This window comes from Erythrolamprus reginae, chromosome 4, assembly GCF_031021105.1.
Source record: "Erythrolamprus reginae isolate rEryReg1 chromosome 4, rEryReg1.hap1, whole genome shotgun sequence".
Lineage (NCBI taxonomy): Eukaryota > Metazoa > Chordata > Lepidosauria > Squamata > Dipsadidae > Erythrolamprus > Erythrolamprus reginae.
In genome coordinates this window covers 1,554,950-1,571,492 of record NC_091953.1, presented here as the reverse complement: position 1 = coordinate 1,571,492, position 16,543 = coordinate 1,554,950, and the positions used below count along the sequence as shown (strand labels likewise).

General features: G+C 44.1%; 1 protein-coding gene across 1 annotated transcript in view; it reads right to left on the bottom strand.

Annotated features, from left to right (window-relative positions):
• PDE2A (phosphodiesterase 2A) overlaps positions 1–16,543 on the bottom strand; it is a 179,342-nt gene that overhangs the window by 23,885 nt on the left and 138,914 nt on the right. The window contains exons 4-13 of the mRNA XM_070749409.1: positions 14,306–14,415; positions 14,025–14,080; positions 11,733–11,792; positions 10,313–10,433; positions 9,346–9,398; positions 7,684–7,758; positions 5,275–5,316; positions 3,304–3,372; positions 2,606–2,736; positions 1,699–1,810 (exon numbers count right to left, since the gene is read on the bottom strand). Coding sequence (XP_070605510.1) covers positions 1,699–1,810; positions 2,606–2,736; positions 3,304–3,372; positions 5,275–5,316; positions 7,684–7,758; positions 9,346–9,398; positions 10,313–10,433; positions 11,733–11,792; positions 14,025–14,080; positions 14,306–14,415 — 829 coding nt within the window. The remainder of the gene's footprint in view (positions 1–1,698; positions 1,811–2,605; positions 2,737–3,303; positions 3,373–5,274; positions 5,317–7,683; positions 7,759–9,345; positions 9,399–10,312; positions 10,434–11,732; positions 11,793–14,024; positions 14,081–14,305; positions 14,416–16,543) is intronic.

The following is a 16,543-nucleotide window of genomic DNA, read 5'->3' as shown; positions in this document are numbered from 1 at the left end:
AGTCAAACTATTCTCCAAGGATGGAAAGTTATAAAGCAGAGAAGCAACTTAGAGAAATTTCCTGACGGTTAGAACAAATAACCCGTGGAACAGCTTGCTTCCAGAAGTTGGGAATGCCCCAACACTAGAAGATGTTGGATAACCATTCTTCTGAAGTAGTCTAGGGTTACCTGCTTAAGCAGGGGGTTGGACTAGAAGACCTCCAACTCCAACTCTGTGATTCTATTATTTTGTGTAACGTGAATCCTTGATCCACTGGTTTAGTTCCTAAATGCATTTGAAATCAGGTTGTTTTGATTATGGGCAATCAAGTTGCTGTCAACAATAGATTAGTTCCATAACAAATTGCCCCTTAGCTGTTTTACAATAAAATTAGCATTTTAATTAGTGCTAAAAACAGCATGTTGCAGCTATTGTGGGTTACTAAAAAAGTTATAATATTTTGCAATATTTTTCAAAGTGGAACCACAAGAGGGAGCTACGAGCACACGGAAGGGTCACTGCCCCCTTGTTCTTGGGTTCACTTTCCTATTGAAAACACTTCCCCCCTGGACCTTATTGAACCCTTGAACATCTTTAAATGTTTCGATCATGTCCCCCCTTTTCCTTCTGTCCTCCAGACTCTACAGATTGAGTTCATGAAGTCTTTCCTGATACGTTTTATGCTTAAGACCTTCCACCATTCTTGTAGCCTGTCTTTGGACCCCTTCAATTTTATCCATCTCTTTTTGTAGGTGAGGTCTCCAGAACTGGACACAGTATTATTCCAAATGGGGTCTCACCAGCGCTCTATACAGTGGGATCACAATCTCCCTCTTCCTGCTTGTTATACCTCTAACTATGCAGCCAAGCATTCTACTCGCTTTCCCTACCGCCCGACCGCACTGTTCACCCATTTTGAGACTGTCAGAAATCACGACCCCTCAATCCTTCTCTTCTGAAGTTTTTGCTAGCACAGAACTGCCAATGCAAGACTCAGATTGAGGATTCCTTTCCCCCAAGTGCATTATTTTACTTTTGGAAACATTAAACTATAAAGCCTATGAAGCCCTTCATGGCATCGGACCAGAATATCTCCGAGACCGCCTTCTGCTGCACGAATCCCAGCGTCCGGTTAGGTCCCACAGAGTTGGCCTTCTCCGGGTCCCGTCGACAAAACAATGTTGTCTGGCGGGACCCACGCGAAGAGCCTTCTCTGTGGTGGCCCCGACCCTCTGGAACCAGCTCCCCCCAGAGATTAGGATTGCCCCCACCCTCCTTGCCTTTTGTAAACTTCTTAAAACCCACCTCTGTCATCAGGCATGCGGGAATTGAGACATTTTCCCCAGGCCTATATAGTTTTATGTATGGTATGTTTATGTGTATGTTTTACTTTTAAATAAGGGGTTCTTAGATATTTTTTAAATATTAGATTTGTTACTGTATATCATTTTTATTATTGCTGTGAGCCGCCCCGAAACTGCGGAGAGGGGTGGCATACAAATCTAATTAATAATAATAATAATAATAATAATAATAATAATAATAATAATAATAATAATAAACTGCAGTTTCCATTGCTTTGACCACTTATCTAGTAAAAGTTATAACTTATATCCAGTTGCTCTGAGTGTACATAAAAGAGACATTTGTCAGGAATCTCGAGGTTCAACACTAAATGATTGTGTGTGACAATATGATGTAGCACAAAGCCCTTACCTGACACTCCCACTTGAGTTTCTGCTCCTTCTGGAAGGCCAGCGTGCTGGTCAGCACCGTCGAAGTGTAGCAGAAGCAGTGCTGGATTTTGTAGACGTCGGCTTCAGTGTAGCTGTTGGAAATGGAGCAGAACGAAGAAAGACGATTAGAGGACTGGAGACTAAAAGATACAAAGAACATCAACTCCCAGAATTCCTCAGCCAGCCATGAATGATAGAGTTGGAAGAGGCCAGAAGGGTCATCTATGTCAGGGGTCTCCAACCTTGACCACTTTAAGACTTCTGGACTTCAACTCCCAGAATTCCTCAGCCAGCCATGAATGATAGAGTTGGAAGAGGCCAGAAGGGTCATCTAAGTCAGGGGTCTCCAGCCTTGGCAACTTTAAGACTTGTGGACTGAGGAATTCTGGGAGTTGAAGTCCACAAGTCTTAAAGTGGCCAAGGTTGGAGACCCCTGTTAGATGACCCCTGTTAGATAACCCTTCTGGCCTCTTCCAACTCTATCATTCATGGCTGGCTGAGGAATTCTGGGAGTTGATGTCCACAAGTCTTAAAGTGGCCAAGGTTGGAGACCTTCATACACATATGACAAATTCTTTCCTAGATATATTTTTCTGAAATTATGTGCTTCTAAAAACAGTATCTTCTCTACTGTTCATCTTCTCTTCTCTTCCTCTTCTTTTTCATTCTCTTCATTTCTCTTCTCTTCTCCTCTCCTCTAACATCATTCTCTTCTCTCCGTTCCCCTCCCCTCCTCTCCAGTCGCCCAGACAGCCACCTCCCTGAAATGGCGTAGGGTCTCCTCCTTGAGCAGGGGGTTGGACTAGAAGACCTCCAAGGGCCCTTTCCAACTCTGCTATTCTCTTAAGGGTGCTGTTCCTCCGAGTACAACGGAGTCTCCAACTCACCTTTCTCCACCCAGTTTGTTGAAGGCACAGGCCAAGGCCACCACCTGGGAGGTGGCTCTGCTGACCACAGGGACAGACAGCATGGAGGTCACCTCAAAGCCCAGCATGGTGTTTAGTTGCTTGTGCTCTTCCTGGAACGAAAGACGACAACATTGATGCAAACCAACCGTCTGTCTGTCTGTCTGTCTGTCTGTCTATCTATCTATCATCCCTCCATCATCGATCATGTATCTGTCTGTCTGTCCATCTATCTATCTGTCCATCTATCATCTATCTATCCATCTATCCATCCATCATCCATCCATCCATCCATCATTGTCTCTGTGTTTGTCTGTCTATCGGTATCTATCTGTCTGTCTGTCTGTCTGTCTGTCTGTCTGTCTGTCTGCCTGCCTACCTACCCATCTGCCTGCCTATCACCCATCCATCCATCCATCCATCCATGATCATCTATCTTATCTATCTTTCTATCTATCCTACGTATCTCATCTATCCTAGAATTCTACAGCTGGAAGGGGCCTTGGAGGTCTTCTAGTCCAACCCCCTGCTCCGTGGCCAAGCATCTGAATTTTGACCACATGGCCACGGGGATGCTGCAATGAATGTATGTATGAAAATGGGGGACTAGATGAAACGTTGTAAGTTGAGGACCTATCTATATTATGACCCAAAGGGAGGGACATTTCTGGTGGACCTACCAAGCTGATGTCTTGCAGGATAAGTGATTGCTTCACTTCCACAACTTTCCCCAAGTGTCCAACAGTTAACTGGGTGGAAAAACACACAAACACACAGAGAAAGAGAGAGATCGTGAGAACAACCAAACATAGAGACTGGGGTAGAGACAGAACCTCCGAGCTAGGAAACCGAGCTTTGCTGGAACATCTGAGTGGCTCGAGGTGACTCTTCCCCTTTGGTGGGGCTTCTGGAAAAGAAGATTCCCTCCCCAAGGCAGAGGTCTCTTAGTACTATGTACATAACTAGTTGGGTCTGACAATATATAAAATAAACCAACAATGTATGCTTACATGTATTAGAACACTATTGCTTTAAGAGCTGGTGCTGCGAATGGCCACAAGAGGGAGCCAGAAGCGTGGTTCTCCCTCTCTCAGCTATTCTCTGCTTGTTTGTCTGTGTGACTATGCTGTAGTAAGAACTGTGTGTTCAAATGATGGTTTATATATTCATAAGCTGAACAAGTAAGGCTTATAGCCAGCAAAGGGCCACTTGATTTACCTCCTACCAGCGCGCCCTCTGAGGCCGTGGTGGGAGCATGCACGTCCAATGGGCACGTCGGCATGGGATTTGGCTTCTGTGCATGTGCAGAAGCCATATATCACACGAGGGCATGGGGGTTGTACCTGAGGCGCGCAACTGCACATGCATCCTGGAATTTCCTATTGGGACGGAGCACCTGAGCGCACCAACTGCTGCCCAACACTGCTTATGGTATCGTATATGTATTGAGAGCTATTGACTGATTTACCTGTGTATGACTAGAACTGCTCTTGACTAAGGTATTTGCCAAAGAAAATGATACTTTATACACTTCATGTATCTGGATTATATTACTGAATTATTACTCGTATGTCTGGGCTATAGAAACATAGAAACATAGAGGATTGACGGCAGAAAAAGACCTCATGGCCCATCTCGTCTGCCCTTATACTATTTCCTGTATTTTATCTTAGGATGGATATATGTTTATCCCAGGCATGTTTACATTCAGTTACTATCAGCTGGATGCCTGCAAAACCTCCACATTTCCTCTATGTATGTGCATTGTGGACTATTTATTTATTTATTGTTAGAGTTGAAAGGGACCATGAAGGCCATCGAGTTCAACCCCCTGCCCAAGCAGGAACCCTATAGTACACCAGTCAAGTGGCAGTTCAATCTTCTCTTAAAAATGTCCAGAGTGTTGGAGTTCACAACATCCACTGGTAGGTTGTTCCATTGGTTGATCGCTCTGACCGTCAGGAAGTTCTTCCTTATCTCCATGTTGAATCTCTCCTTGGTCAGATTCCAGCCATTGTTCCTCGTCCGGCCCTCTGGTGCCCTGAAGAATAAAGTGATCCCCTCCTCTCTGTGACATCCCCTCGTATACTTGTAGACTGCTATCATGTCCGCTCTGGCCCTCCTTTTCTCTAGGCTATCCATGTCCAGTTCCCTCAGTCTCTCTTCGTAAGTCTTGGTTTCCAGTCCCTTAATCATCTTGGTTGCTCTTTTTTGAACCTTCTCCAGAGTTTCAATGTCTCTTTTGAAGTGCGGTGACCAGAACTGAATACAGTACTCCAGGTGTGGTCTGACCAGGGCGTAGTAGAGTGGTATTAAGACTTCCCTGGTCTTGGAGTGTATTCCCCTGTTGATGCAGCTTAGGATTGTGTTGGATTTTTTGGCTGCTGCTGCACATTGTTGGCTCATGTTTAGTTGATTGTCCACCAAGACTCCGAGGTCTCTTTCGCAGTCTACTCAGAGACTACTCAGAGATTACTCTGCACCTTCCTTAACAAGGTCAACCAAGGTTCTTGGGGGTCTATGAAAAGTGGGGTTTCTGCTCTTCTTCGTGTGTGCATGTGCATGTGTGTGTGTGTGTAAAACACTATTTAGACAGGATTCCCACTCCCAACCTGAGCCTCAGAAGGAGCCGGGTGGGTTGAGCAACTTACCGGGAAGCTCATGTCCTCGTCCAAGACTTTATCTCCAACCACCTGCAAGACAGGAGGAGACAGCGACTGAGAAGTGGGGGAAGGAGAAGGAATCTGAAGGGAAGGGAACAGGGGAACATGGAAAGGTTTTGAGGGGTGGGTTGCAGTGATGGGCTCCTATGGGAACGGTCAGGAATGCAGTTCCGGTAGCCAAATTTGGAGCTCCTCCACCCCAGGGCACCCCATTTGCACGGAAAGATGTTGAAACAAAATGCATGAGCCACGGCCACGGTGTGGTAGTAAAAAATTTGGTAGCCCATCAGTGGTGTGAAGTCCGTTGGGAGGAAGCGTGACAAACATTTGAGCTCGCCAGAGGAAAAAAAACAACCGGCCCTGAATTTTTCCCTAACATTTCCCATCCCACTAGAACATTTGGGTCTCCAAATGTGTCCACTTTAAGACTTATGGACTTCAATTCCCAGAATTCCCCAACCAGCATAGCTCAAGACAGTGAAGCACCAACAACTCCAGGAGCTAAACTGCTCCCTCCCTCCCTGCCTGTCTATCATATGCCTCTGCCTTTCTCTCCTGTCTGTCTGTCTATCAGTCAGTCTGTCTATTTTAATCTCTCCCCCCTCTCCCTTTCTATCATCTCTATCTCATAGGACTGTCTGTGTTTCTCCTTTTTCCTATCTGTCTCTCTTTTCATCTATTTCTAGTTCTCTCTATCACCTCTCTCTTTCCTGTCCGTCTTTCTCTCTTTCATTTGTCTCTCTGTCTTCATCTCTCGCAGACATAAATCTCTGCATGCCTGCCTGTCGGTTTGACCTTCCTTCCTTCCTTCCTTCCTTCCTTCCTTCCTTCCTTCCTTCCTTCCTTCCTTCCTTCCTTCGTCTCCCTCCCTCCCTCCTTCCTTCCTTCCACTCTCTCTCTCTCCCTTCTATTCATATCTAATTTCATTTAATTTATTTGATTTATATGCCACCCAATCCCTCAGGACTCAAATCTATCTATCTATCTATCTATCTATCTATCTATCTATCTATCTATCTATCTATCTATCTATCTATCTATCTATCTATCTATCTATCTACCTACCTACCTACCTACCTACTTACCTACCTACCTACCTACCTACTTACCTATCTTTATCATCTCTCTCTCTATCATCTCTCTCCATCATCTCTCTCTCTCTATCTTTCATCCATCTATTTTCTATCTTGTCTTTCTCTTCTATCCTCCCTTACTCTCCCCTACCTACCTTCCATCTCTTTCTCCTGCCTGTCTGTCTCTCTTTAATCTCATCCAATTTATATAGCTGCCCATCTCACAAATATTCCAGGAAGTAAGATCAATAAGTGGACAAAAAGCGTTTCCTGGTTTGAGCTTATTTCTTTGAGGGGGAGAATGCTAAATTGATTACTCAAGATCTTATTTCATGTTGATTTCTAGCTGCTAAGAGAGCCATACTAAATGAACAATGGAAATTGGAAAAACAGTTTACAATTGGAAAATAGTGTTCAAAGCAAGGACCATGACTATGGCTGAGAAAAAGAATGAGAGAGAAAATTTAGGTTTTAAACACACAGGGAGCCCAATCAAGTTTATTGGTTCTGGAATGAATATTCGTTCTGACCATGTTTTTATTCTGTTTTTAATCTCTGGGTTTTTTTTACTCTTTCATACTATTGTATGTTTTTAGGGTTAAACCACCTAGAGTCTCTGAAGTGACATGGAAGGTGTAGAAATGTGGTCTATAAATAATTAAATAAATATAGCCATAAAATGTAACAAATGTGTTTCACGTATTGTAATCTTGTTAAATAATTTTTAAAAAAAACTTGTATTGTAATTATATAAGACATTGTATGTGACATTATATTGTATTGCTATGCTTTTTAACTTACTATTTAAATTCAGATCACAACATTTGCAATTCTTTTTATCGTTCTGAGCCAAAAAAGGTGTAACAAACAAAAATTTTCTGAATATTTTGAGGATTGCAATTTTGTAATGTTACAATGAAATGGAAAAAACCCAAACATTTAAATTAAATTAAATTAACTTCAGGTCACAACCTCTTCCATCCCATCAAAGAAGGTGTAACAAAAAGGTTTTCTGAATATTCCTCGCCACCTAAGAGTCCGCAAGGAATTGGGCAGCTTAGAAATTTAACTAATAAATAAATATTTTGAATATTGCAAGTTTGCAAAGTTAAAATGAAATGAAACGAAATGATTTTAATTGAACTGAATTAAATTGAAATTACAGCCTTTACCACCTGAAACACCCTCCTTAGCCTGAAAAGTTGGGGGGAAAACCCCCAAAGGGCAGATTCACCTTCAACAAGCCAATGAGGTCCTGGTCTCCTACGAAGAGGCTGTATAAGGAAGTCCGAGTGAAGACTTTGGCCAAAGAGATCTCACCCACCTGACAGAAGAGCTGATTGTTGTCCTCCGAGACCAAGAGAAGACAGCAACATTGAGACTGGGTCTCCTGCTTCAACTGGAGGAAGAGGAGAAGAAGTGGAAATATTTTTTTTTAAAAAAACATTTATTTATTTATTTGATTGACTGATTGATTGATTTAGTAGATTGACTTTATACTAAATCTGCACTTCTATTTCTACTAGTTTTTCTCATCATTCCTATCACCCATTTCCTCCCATGTTGATTGTATGACTGTAACTTGTTGCTTGTATCCTAAGATTTTTATTAATATTGCTTCTTCATTGCGTATTTGACCCCTATGACCATCATTAAGTGTTGCACCACATGATTCTTGACAAATGTATATGTTATTTTATGGACGCTGAGAGCATCTGCACCAAGACAAATTCCTTGTGTGCCCAATCACACTTGGCCCATAAAGAATTCTATTCTATTCTATTCTATTCTATTCTATTCTATTCTATAGGCCGCTGTTCTCCTCGTGGACTCCTGGTGGCAGTGGTGGGCCACGAGCCAGAATGCTAAAGGAAAAAAGTAAACCTTTTGCACCCCCAACTCTTTGCTGGGACAATTGTTTGCAATATTCGGGACGTTTTCGCTGAAAAAACTTATCATGATTGGGGTGTAATGTGTTTAAGTGATGCCTTAAATTATTTGGCTTCCTGCTGTCCACTGCCAACATTTTTAGACACAGTAAACATCCCGGTCTTTCCTCGTCTCCCACCATGGTCACCATGAAGCCAAGCGCTACATTCGCTTGGTCCTATTTCCTTGTCTGAGCTTTCGAGAGACTTACATTTGTCTCATGATCTCCGTCTCTCTCCTCCTTTCTTTTCAACCCTGTTCAATGTTTTTCCATGGTGTCTCTTAAAGGTTTGTTAGCTGCACTTCATATCTCCGGCTTTGTGCCGTGTGCTATTGTTCGGTGCAAAGAACCCAACCCCCCCCCCCACTCCCCGCGGCAAAAAAAGCATGTACAGTGATCCCTCGTTTTTCGTGGGGGATGCGTTCCAAGACCACCCGTGAAAAAATATCTTTCCTCTACTTCGCGGAAATTCGTTTTTCAGTGACAGAGGAACGCCAGGGCAGGGGGAGGAACTGCGTGGTAGCTGAGAGAAGCTGGTCTCTCTCAGTGGTCACCAGCGGTGCATTGTTAACGAGTGTTTGGAATTTAAACCATCCCTGTATTGTTAAGAACGCACTGCTGGTGACCACTGAGAGAGACCAACTTCTCTCAGCTACCACACGGATTGAAGGAGGCCACCGCTGCAGTTCCTCCCCCTGCCCCAGTGTTCCTCTGTCACTGCCCCGGCGTTCTTTTCCCATTGAAAAAACCCATGAAATAGCGAATCTGTGAAAGATGAATCATGAAGTAGCGAGGGATTACTGTACCTCGGGGTCACGTGACCCCCTGGCATCGCTCCGTGCCCCTCCAGGGGGGGGCCGCTATTTGAGAAGCACTGGACTAAGCGAAGAGTTTTCATCCTTGACCACTTTAAGGTAAATGGATTTCAACTCCCAGAATAACCCAGCAAGGCGAAAGCTCTGCCCTCCCCAGTTTTTTAAAGGAAGGGTCAAACAGGGAACCCATCATGGCACCATCCAGAGGTGATCAACCCTCAAAACGTGTCAATTTACTCACATAATTAATGACTTTGAGCTGGAGAGAGGCTGCGTCCAAATCGTACAATTCCCCTGAAAGTCAACAGATGCAGAGTTTACGGATTGAGTGATTGGAATGACAAAAGTTGGCACGCTCGACACACAACACCGGGTGGCACACATAAACAGTGGCGCGGCTGCGTAAAACAAAAAATAAAACGTTCATCCATGTTCACACATCATGAAAACAAGACAGGTCCCTTATATACGGCCGACTGAATTACACAACGCAGGAAATAACCGATAAGCCCGAGACCAGTTTGATTTGTATAATACTTGGAATAAAAGAATTCTCAATGCAAAACATTTTCCTCTTTATTTTCTCCTCTACATTTCAACACTGCATCAAAGTTTACTTTCCTCATCATTTTTATCTCAGCAATAAGTAGATAAGCCTGGAAGTAACATGAAAGACATTCCACAAGTCATTCTAAAATTTATGACCAATCAGGGCCAGCCAGGAATCATAAAGAAACAAATAATAAATCACACATCATAGCTTACACTTCAGAGTAAGTTAGAAACCCAGCCATTCTTTTTTGCAAGATTGAACAGATTCACCGTCTCTTCCGTTTCACAACCGGATGTGACATAATTCATGAATTAATTACTCTCTACTATCTCCACTCTCTTTCTTCCCTGCGTTTCTGCAGCCTTCGAAAACGAGTGTCCCTCCATCTGTGGTCTCCCCCATTTGAGTCACTTGAACTCATCTCTAGGTCATTAGCTCCGTGGTCTACATTAACATGGCTAACTGTCGGTAGAGCAGGGAGATTTATGATCTCTAAATCCCAGTCATCCTCTGAATCCGAAAACTCCTCACACGGCAAGGGAGTACACACAACACAAGTCAGTTTCCAAGTGTCGGAATTTTGATCCTGTGACCGCAGGTGGCTGTGGTGGTGAATGCTGCAACGGCGGGTGAAAAATAGCCAGTCTGCCCTTACCGCACAATTGCAGGATCTTGCGGTCCTGCTCGCTGTAGCTGCTCCTGGGGGGCTCCAGAGGCTTGGCCTGGCGAGACTGCAATGTCCGAAGGCTTTGGAGACGCTTGTAGGACACCAGGATCTGAAAGAAACCACATTCACAAATGAAGAAGTCCCTCGTACCTTCCTCAGAAACACCCAAAATGAACACAAATACAGTGGTATCTCTACTTAAGAACTTTTCTAGATAAGAACCTGGTGTTCAAGATTTTTTTGCCTCTTCTTAAGAACAATTTTCTACTTAAGAACCTGAGCCCGGGAAAATTTCCCAGGAAATTTGAGAGTGGCACAAAGGCCTGGCCAATTTCCTGCCATTCCCGCTTTAATCCTGACCATCTCGGGCTTTTCTGGGCTGCCAGAGGAGCCTTTCAGTGGCGCTTAAGGAGGCTTTGGCAGCCCAGAGCGAACAGAGCATTTTCCTTTCTCTGAGCGCTTGGAGAGGAAATAAACCTCTGCCAGTGCCCAGAGAAAAGAAATACTCTGTTTGCTCTGGGCAGCCCAGAGCGAACGGAGTGTTTTCCTTTCTCTGGACACCACCTCAGAGTCCTTCTTTTTTTTTTTAGCCTTAAAGTTTTGGATTTTTTTAATTCTTCTCCCCTCACCTTCTTCCTTCAGCAGCGACTGTCCTCCTTCTCCTCCTCCCACCCAAATTCCGAGCTTTTCTTTCTTTCCTAATGGGTTTGCATGCATTATTTGCTCTTACATCAATTCCTATGGGGAAAATTGCTTCTACTTAAGAACTTTTCTACTTAAGAACCTGGTCACGGAACGAATTAAGTTCTGAAGTAGAGGGACCACTGTATAGTATACCGAACTAAAGAAAATAAACACACAATTCCACATACTAGACATAGTACCTAACATCAGGTCGTTCGATAGTGATAGTGAACATTATGGTTGATAAATTATGTCTTTACTATTGAAACTGAACTGATTTGTCTGTCTATTTTTCCTCCTTTTTTCTTTCTTTTTCTTTGTAGGTTTTGTTTGTTTTGACTGTTTTTATATGTAGAAATTTAATAAAGATTATTTTTTTAAAAAGAGAAGTCCCTCTTGTTTGCTTGTTTTAAAAATAGCAATAGCATTTAGACTTATATACCACTTCACAGTGCTTAACAGCCCTCTTTAAGTGGTTTATAGAGAGTAAACTTATTGCTCCCAACCATCTGGGTCCTCATTTGACCCACCTTGGAAGGATGGAAGGCTGAGTCCACCTGGAGCCTGGTGAGATTCGATCTGCCAAACTGCTGGTAGCTGGTGATCAGCAGAAGCCACTTGCAGAACTGCACTCTAACCACTGCACCACCGAGGCTCTTGTAGGGGGACAGATTCCAACCCCCACATGTACCCCAAGGATTTTACAAAAGGTGAGTTTACTTACGTGCTTCTCTAAAGCCCGAAGGTTTTGCTCATCCGAGTCCGAAAGCTGCCCACAGTAGACCTGGGGAAATTAAAGGGAAGACATCAAAGGAGGAATGGACACACTGGGAGCAGGTACTGGGGGCCAGGTGGAAATTAATGTTGCAAAGGGTGGGGAAAAGGATTACAAAGCCCATTCCACTGTAATCAGAGCACCATCTTACAACAAGGGATCTTCTCTAGCTTGGCCATGTTACGTTTCGCTTGGGAATGCTGCGAGTTGAAGTGCACAGGTGTTAAAGTCACCTTAGTTGCTCACCTCTGGGCAACAGCAGGGCTGAACCTCATACCATGGGTTGAAGCTTTTCCTCAACCTTCACCCAACTTTCTAATGTACATTTATGTCCACATTTCGGACACAAACACTCTAGAAAATGTCCAGAGATACTTTATAAGAAGAGTCCTCCACTCTTCTACTCGAAACAGAATACCCAACGCAACTAGACTTACAATCCCAGGTTTAGAAAGCTTAGAACTACGTCACCTTAAACACGACCTAAGCATTGCCCGTAAAATCACCTGCTACAATGTTCTCCCTGTCAATGACTTCAGCTTCAACCACAACAACACATGGGCACACAGCAGATACAAACCTAAAGTAAACCGTTCCAAACTCGACTGCAGGAAATACGACTTTAGTAACCGAGTAGTTAATGCCTGGAACTAACTCCCTGACTCTGTAGTATCATTACGTAACCCCCCAAACGTTACACTTAGGCTGTCCACTATTGACCTCACCCGATTCCTAAGAGGTCAGCACCAGCCTGCCTCCCGTCCCGTCCTAATCTTTCTCTCTTATTAGCACCAATATCATGTATATAAACAGTGTTATTTCTTTGTACACTACCAATATGTAAATTAAAAAATAAAAAATAAAAATAACCTGCTGTGGCCTAGAGATGGAGCTCTTGCCTTGCCTTCAGGAGGTTGTGAGTTTGATCCTAGGTAGAGGCAGGTGTAAGGCAGGGGGTTGGACTAGAACAGGGGTAGGCCAAGGTGGCTCTTCTAGGACTTGTGGGTTTCAACTCCCAGAATTCCTGAGACAATCATGCTAGCTCAGGAATTCTGGCAGTGGAAGTCAATACAGGGTGCGTTCCAAAAGTAATGCAATTCTTTTTTAAAAAAAAGTAATTTATTGAACGGATTTGCACAAAATTCTTCAAAGTCCTGTCCTTGGGCCTCTACACATTTTTTCCAGCGACTCTGCCATGACCTGTACGTGCCCTGGAAGGCGTCTTCGGGGACCTCTTGCAAGGTCTTCATCACGGCTGATTGGATCTCTTCTATGGACAAAAAACAGGTTCCTTTCAGGGCTGGGAACAAAAAGAAGTCTTCTGGGGCGATGTCAGGACTATGGGGGGGGGGGGCAGCGTTGGCACCTGTTGTTTGGCCAGGAACTCGCGGACTCCTAGTGCATTGTGGCAAGGCAGGTTGTCGTGATGGAGTTGCCAGGTAGTGGAGATGTCTTGTCTCGTCCTGATGACCCTTTTTCGGAGTCTTTCCAGCCCATACATGTAGTAGGCAACGTTAACTGTCTTTCCTTGAGGAACAAACTCCTTATGGACCCCTCCTTTACTGTCGAAAAAGATAATGAGCATTGTTTTCACTTTTGATTTGCTCATTCCTGCCTTTTTGGGCTTGGTGGACTGGTCAGTGTGCCACTCAGAGCTTTGGCGTTTTGTTTCTGGGTCATATTAAAAAACCCAGGTTTCATCACTTTGTCCAGGTTTAATTTCTATACGTTGCAAAAGTTCACTTGAAATTTCCATTCCATTTTTTTCATGACACGGTCGGCACGCAGAGGTTTACAATAACTGACGTCCTGCTGCTTCCACAGCTTGGAGAGCACTGAGATCGGTTGTGGCAAAGCTTAGCGTCCCCCCCATCTACTCCAAGTGCTTCGGTCCCACTCCGACCAATAGGAATGGTGCAGGATATTCAATTGCATTACTTTTGGAACGCACCTTGTACGTCATAGAAGAGCCAACTTTGCCTACCCCTGGACTAGAAGACCTCCAAGATCCCTTCCAACTCTGTTCATCTGGATCTGAAAACTCGGGGAAAAATCAAGATGGCAGCCAGGACGGGGTTTGTTTTTTTTAAGGAGCTGGGTTTCGATTGCCAAGTGGCTATGAGCCGCCATCTTGACTTTTTTGCCCTCCTCTCCCTAGGGAGACATTTGTGGCGATGATGCTAGGTGTCACAAACTCTGTTTTCTAGGGACTTCGCCTCCCCCCCCCCCTCAGATACTCACTAGGATAACACACACCACGGCTCCCGAACTCTGGTCCACCAAAGGATTGATTAACACTGCAAAAAAGTGGAGGAAAAAGGAGAAAAATAATTCAAATGAATTATAAATGAAATTAGCCAACAGGAAGAAACTGATATTATTTAATCCTAGGCAGCTAAGTCACTGCTAACAGTTGGCAATTTACTTTGTAGTTCCTGGTTTATGACCATGATTGGGGATCAGAAGTTCCGTTGTTACGCGAGTCAGGCTTAGCAATTTTACAAAACCCTCAATTTTCTTACCTTGCTTGCCGGCGGCTAAGGGGGCAGCCAGGCCGGCCACTGGCTTGCCCTGCAGCTCGGCCAATGGCAACCCATTGCAGGCCACCCTCTTCTGTTGAACAACAGCATCCCTGGAAGGACCCAAAAAAGAGAGAATTAATCCAAAAAACAGAAGCCAAAGGAGCAAATTTGGAATTTCAACCTCAATTCGATTCCCCAGTTTCCAGCTAGGAAGAAGAGCTTAAGGGGAAACCATCCAAGAAGAGAAATGATGGTTTGATTCTGGGACAGGAGACCACGGGGAGATCCCAGAGTTTTGTCTTAGTGCCAAGCCGCAATAATCAGATGCACACCAATTGTCTAACTAATAAAAGGTTTTAATACAGTGGTCCCTCTACTTATGAACTTAATTCGGTCCGTGTCCAGGTTCTTAAATAGAAAAGTTTGTAAGAAGAAGCAATTTTTCCCATAGGAATTAATGTAAAAGTAAATAATGTGTAGGATTGGGGAAACCACAAGGAGGGTGGAGGCCCTGTTTCCTCCCAGGAGATTCCTAGAGAGGCCCCACGGAGGCTTCTCCCTGCCTTTTCCGTCCCTGTTTCCTCCCAGGATATTCCTAGATAGGCCCCAGAGGCTTCTCCCTGCCTTTTCCGGTTACAGTTTTGGAAGCTCGGGTTTGTAAGTAGACAATGTTTCTTGAGAAGAGGCAAAACAATCTTGGACACCCGGTTCTTATCTAGAAAAGTTTGTAAGTAGAGGCGTTCGTAGGTAGAGGTACCACTGTAAATCTAAATATGGCCAGAGTCCATTTGGCATTTTAGAGCTTTTGATAAATGAAGCATAAAAGTACTAATAAAATCCAGGCCATTTGCATTTTGAAGAGGTTTACAGATGGAAATTCAGAACGGAAAGGACCTTGGAGATCTTCCAGCTAAACCTTCTGCCTGGGCAGGAATCCACCACTTTAGCAGGTCCAAAATGCTGTTTAAACCCTCCATCAAAGGGCACTGACATAGAGAATAGATGTAGTTCAGGGTGGAAGAGACTCCTTCATCTCACAGCCCATGCACAGATTCAACCAGCATTTCTACTGGAAGCCATGAACATCTTAGACCAGTGTTTCCCAACCTTGGCAACACCTCGAGGTCCGATTACTGCAACGCTCTCTACATGGGGCGACCTTTGAAAAGTGTTCGGAAACTTCAGATCGTGCAGAATGCAGCTGCGAGAGCAATCGTGGGGCTTCCCCAGGTATGCCCACGTTTCTTCAACACTCCGTGGGCTGCATTGGTTGCCGATCAGTTTCCGGTCACAATTCAAAGTGTTGGTCATGACCTTTAAAGCCCTACAGGGCATTGGACCAGATTACCTCTGGAACTGCCTGCTACCGCACGAATCCCAGCGACCAATAAGGTCCCACAGAGTTGGCCTTCTCCGGGTCCCATCGACTAAACAATGTTGTTTGACGGGCCCCAGGGGAAGAGCCTTCTCTGTGGTGGCCCCTCCCCTCTGGAACCAACTCCCCCCGGAGTTTAGAACTACCCCCACCCTCCCTGTCTTTCATAAACTACTCCAGACTCACTTATACCGCCAGGCATGGGGGAGTTGAGATATTCCTTCCCCGTAGGCCATTACAAGTTATGCATGGTATGTCTGTGTGTATGTTTGGTTTTATAATAAGGGTTTTTAGTTGTTTTAGTATTGGATTGTTACATGCTGCTTTTATCATTGTTGTTAGCCGCCCCGAGTCTGCGGAGAGGGGCGGCATACAAATCCAATAAATAATAAAAATAATAATAATAATAATAATTATTATTATTATAATAATATATCTAGACTTCCTGGCTGGGAAATTCTGGGAGTTGAAGTCCAGATATCTTCAAGTTTATATGGCGCCCCGAGTTTGCGGAGAGGGGTGGCATATAAATCCAATAAACCTAACCTAAGTTGCCAAGGTTGGGAAACACTGTCCTAGACCAAATCCAAATAAAAAAAAAATAAATCCGAGGGAATTCCTGGATGCCTGGCACTCAGATAATTCAACCATCAGTAGGAACACAGAAATAAATCACGTTTACAACAGCGTTCAAAAGAGACAATGAACAAAGCTAAGGAGGAAACCACGGCCAACACCCAGAGAAGCAGGGATGAACCCCAAACAAATAATCAAGCAGAAAACAATACTCTAATCAAGGGACCATCAAAGGGAAAAAAACCCACCACATTCCCACCCACGCTGGCAAGAAAAGCTACTTGTAA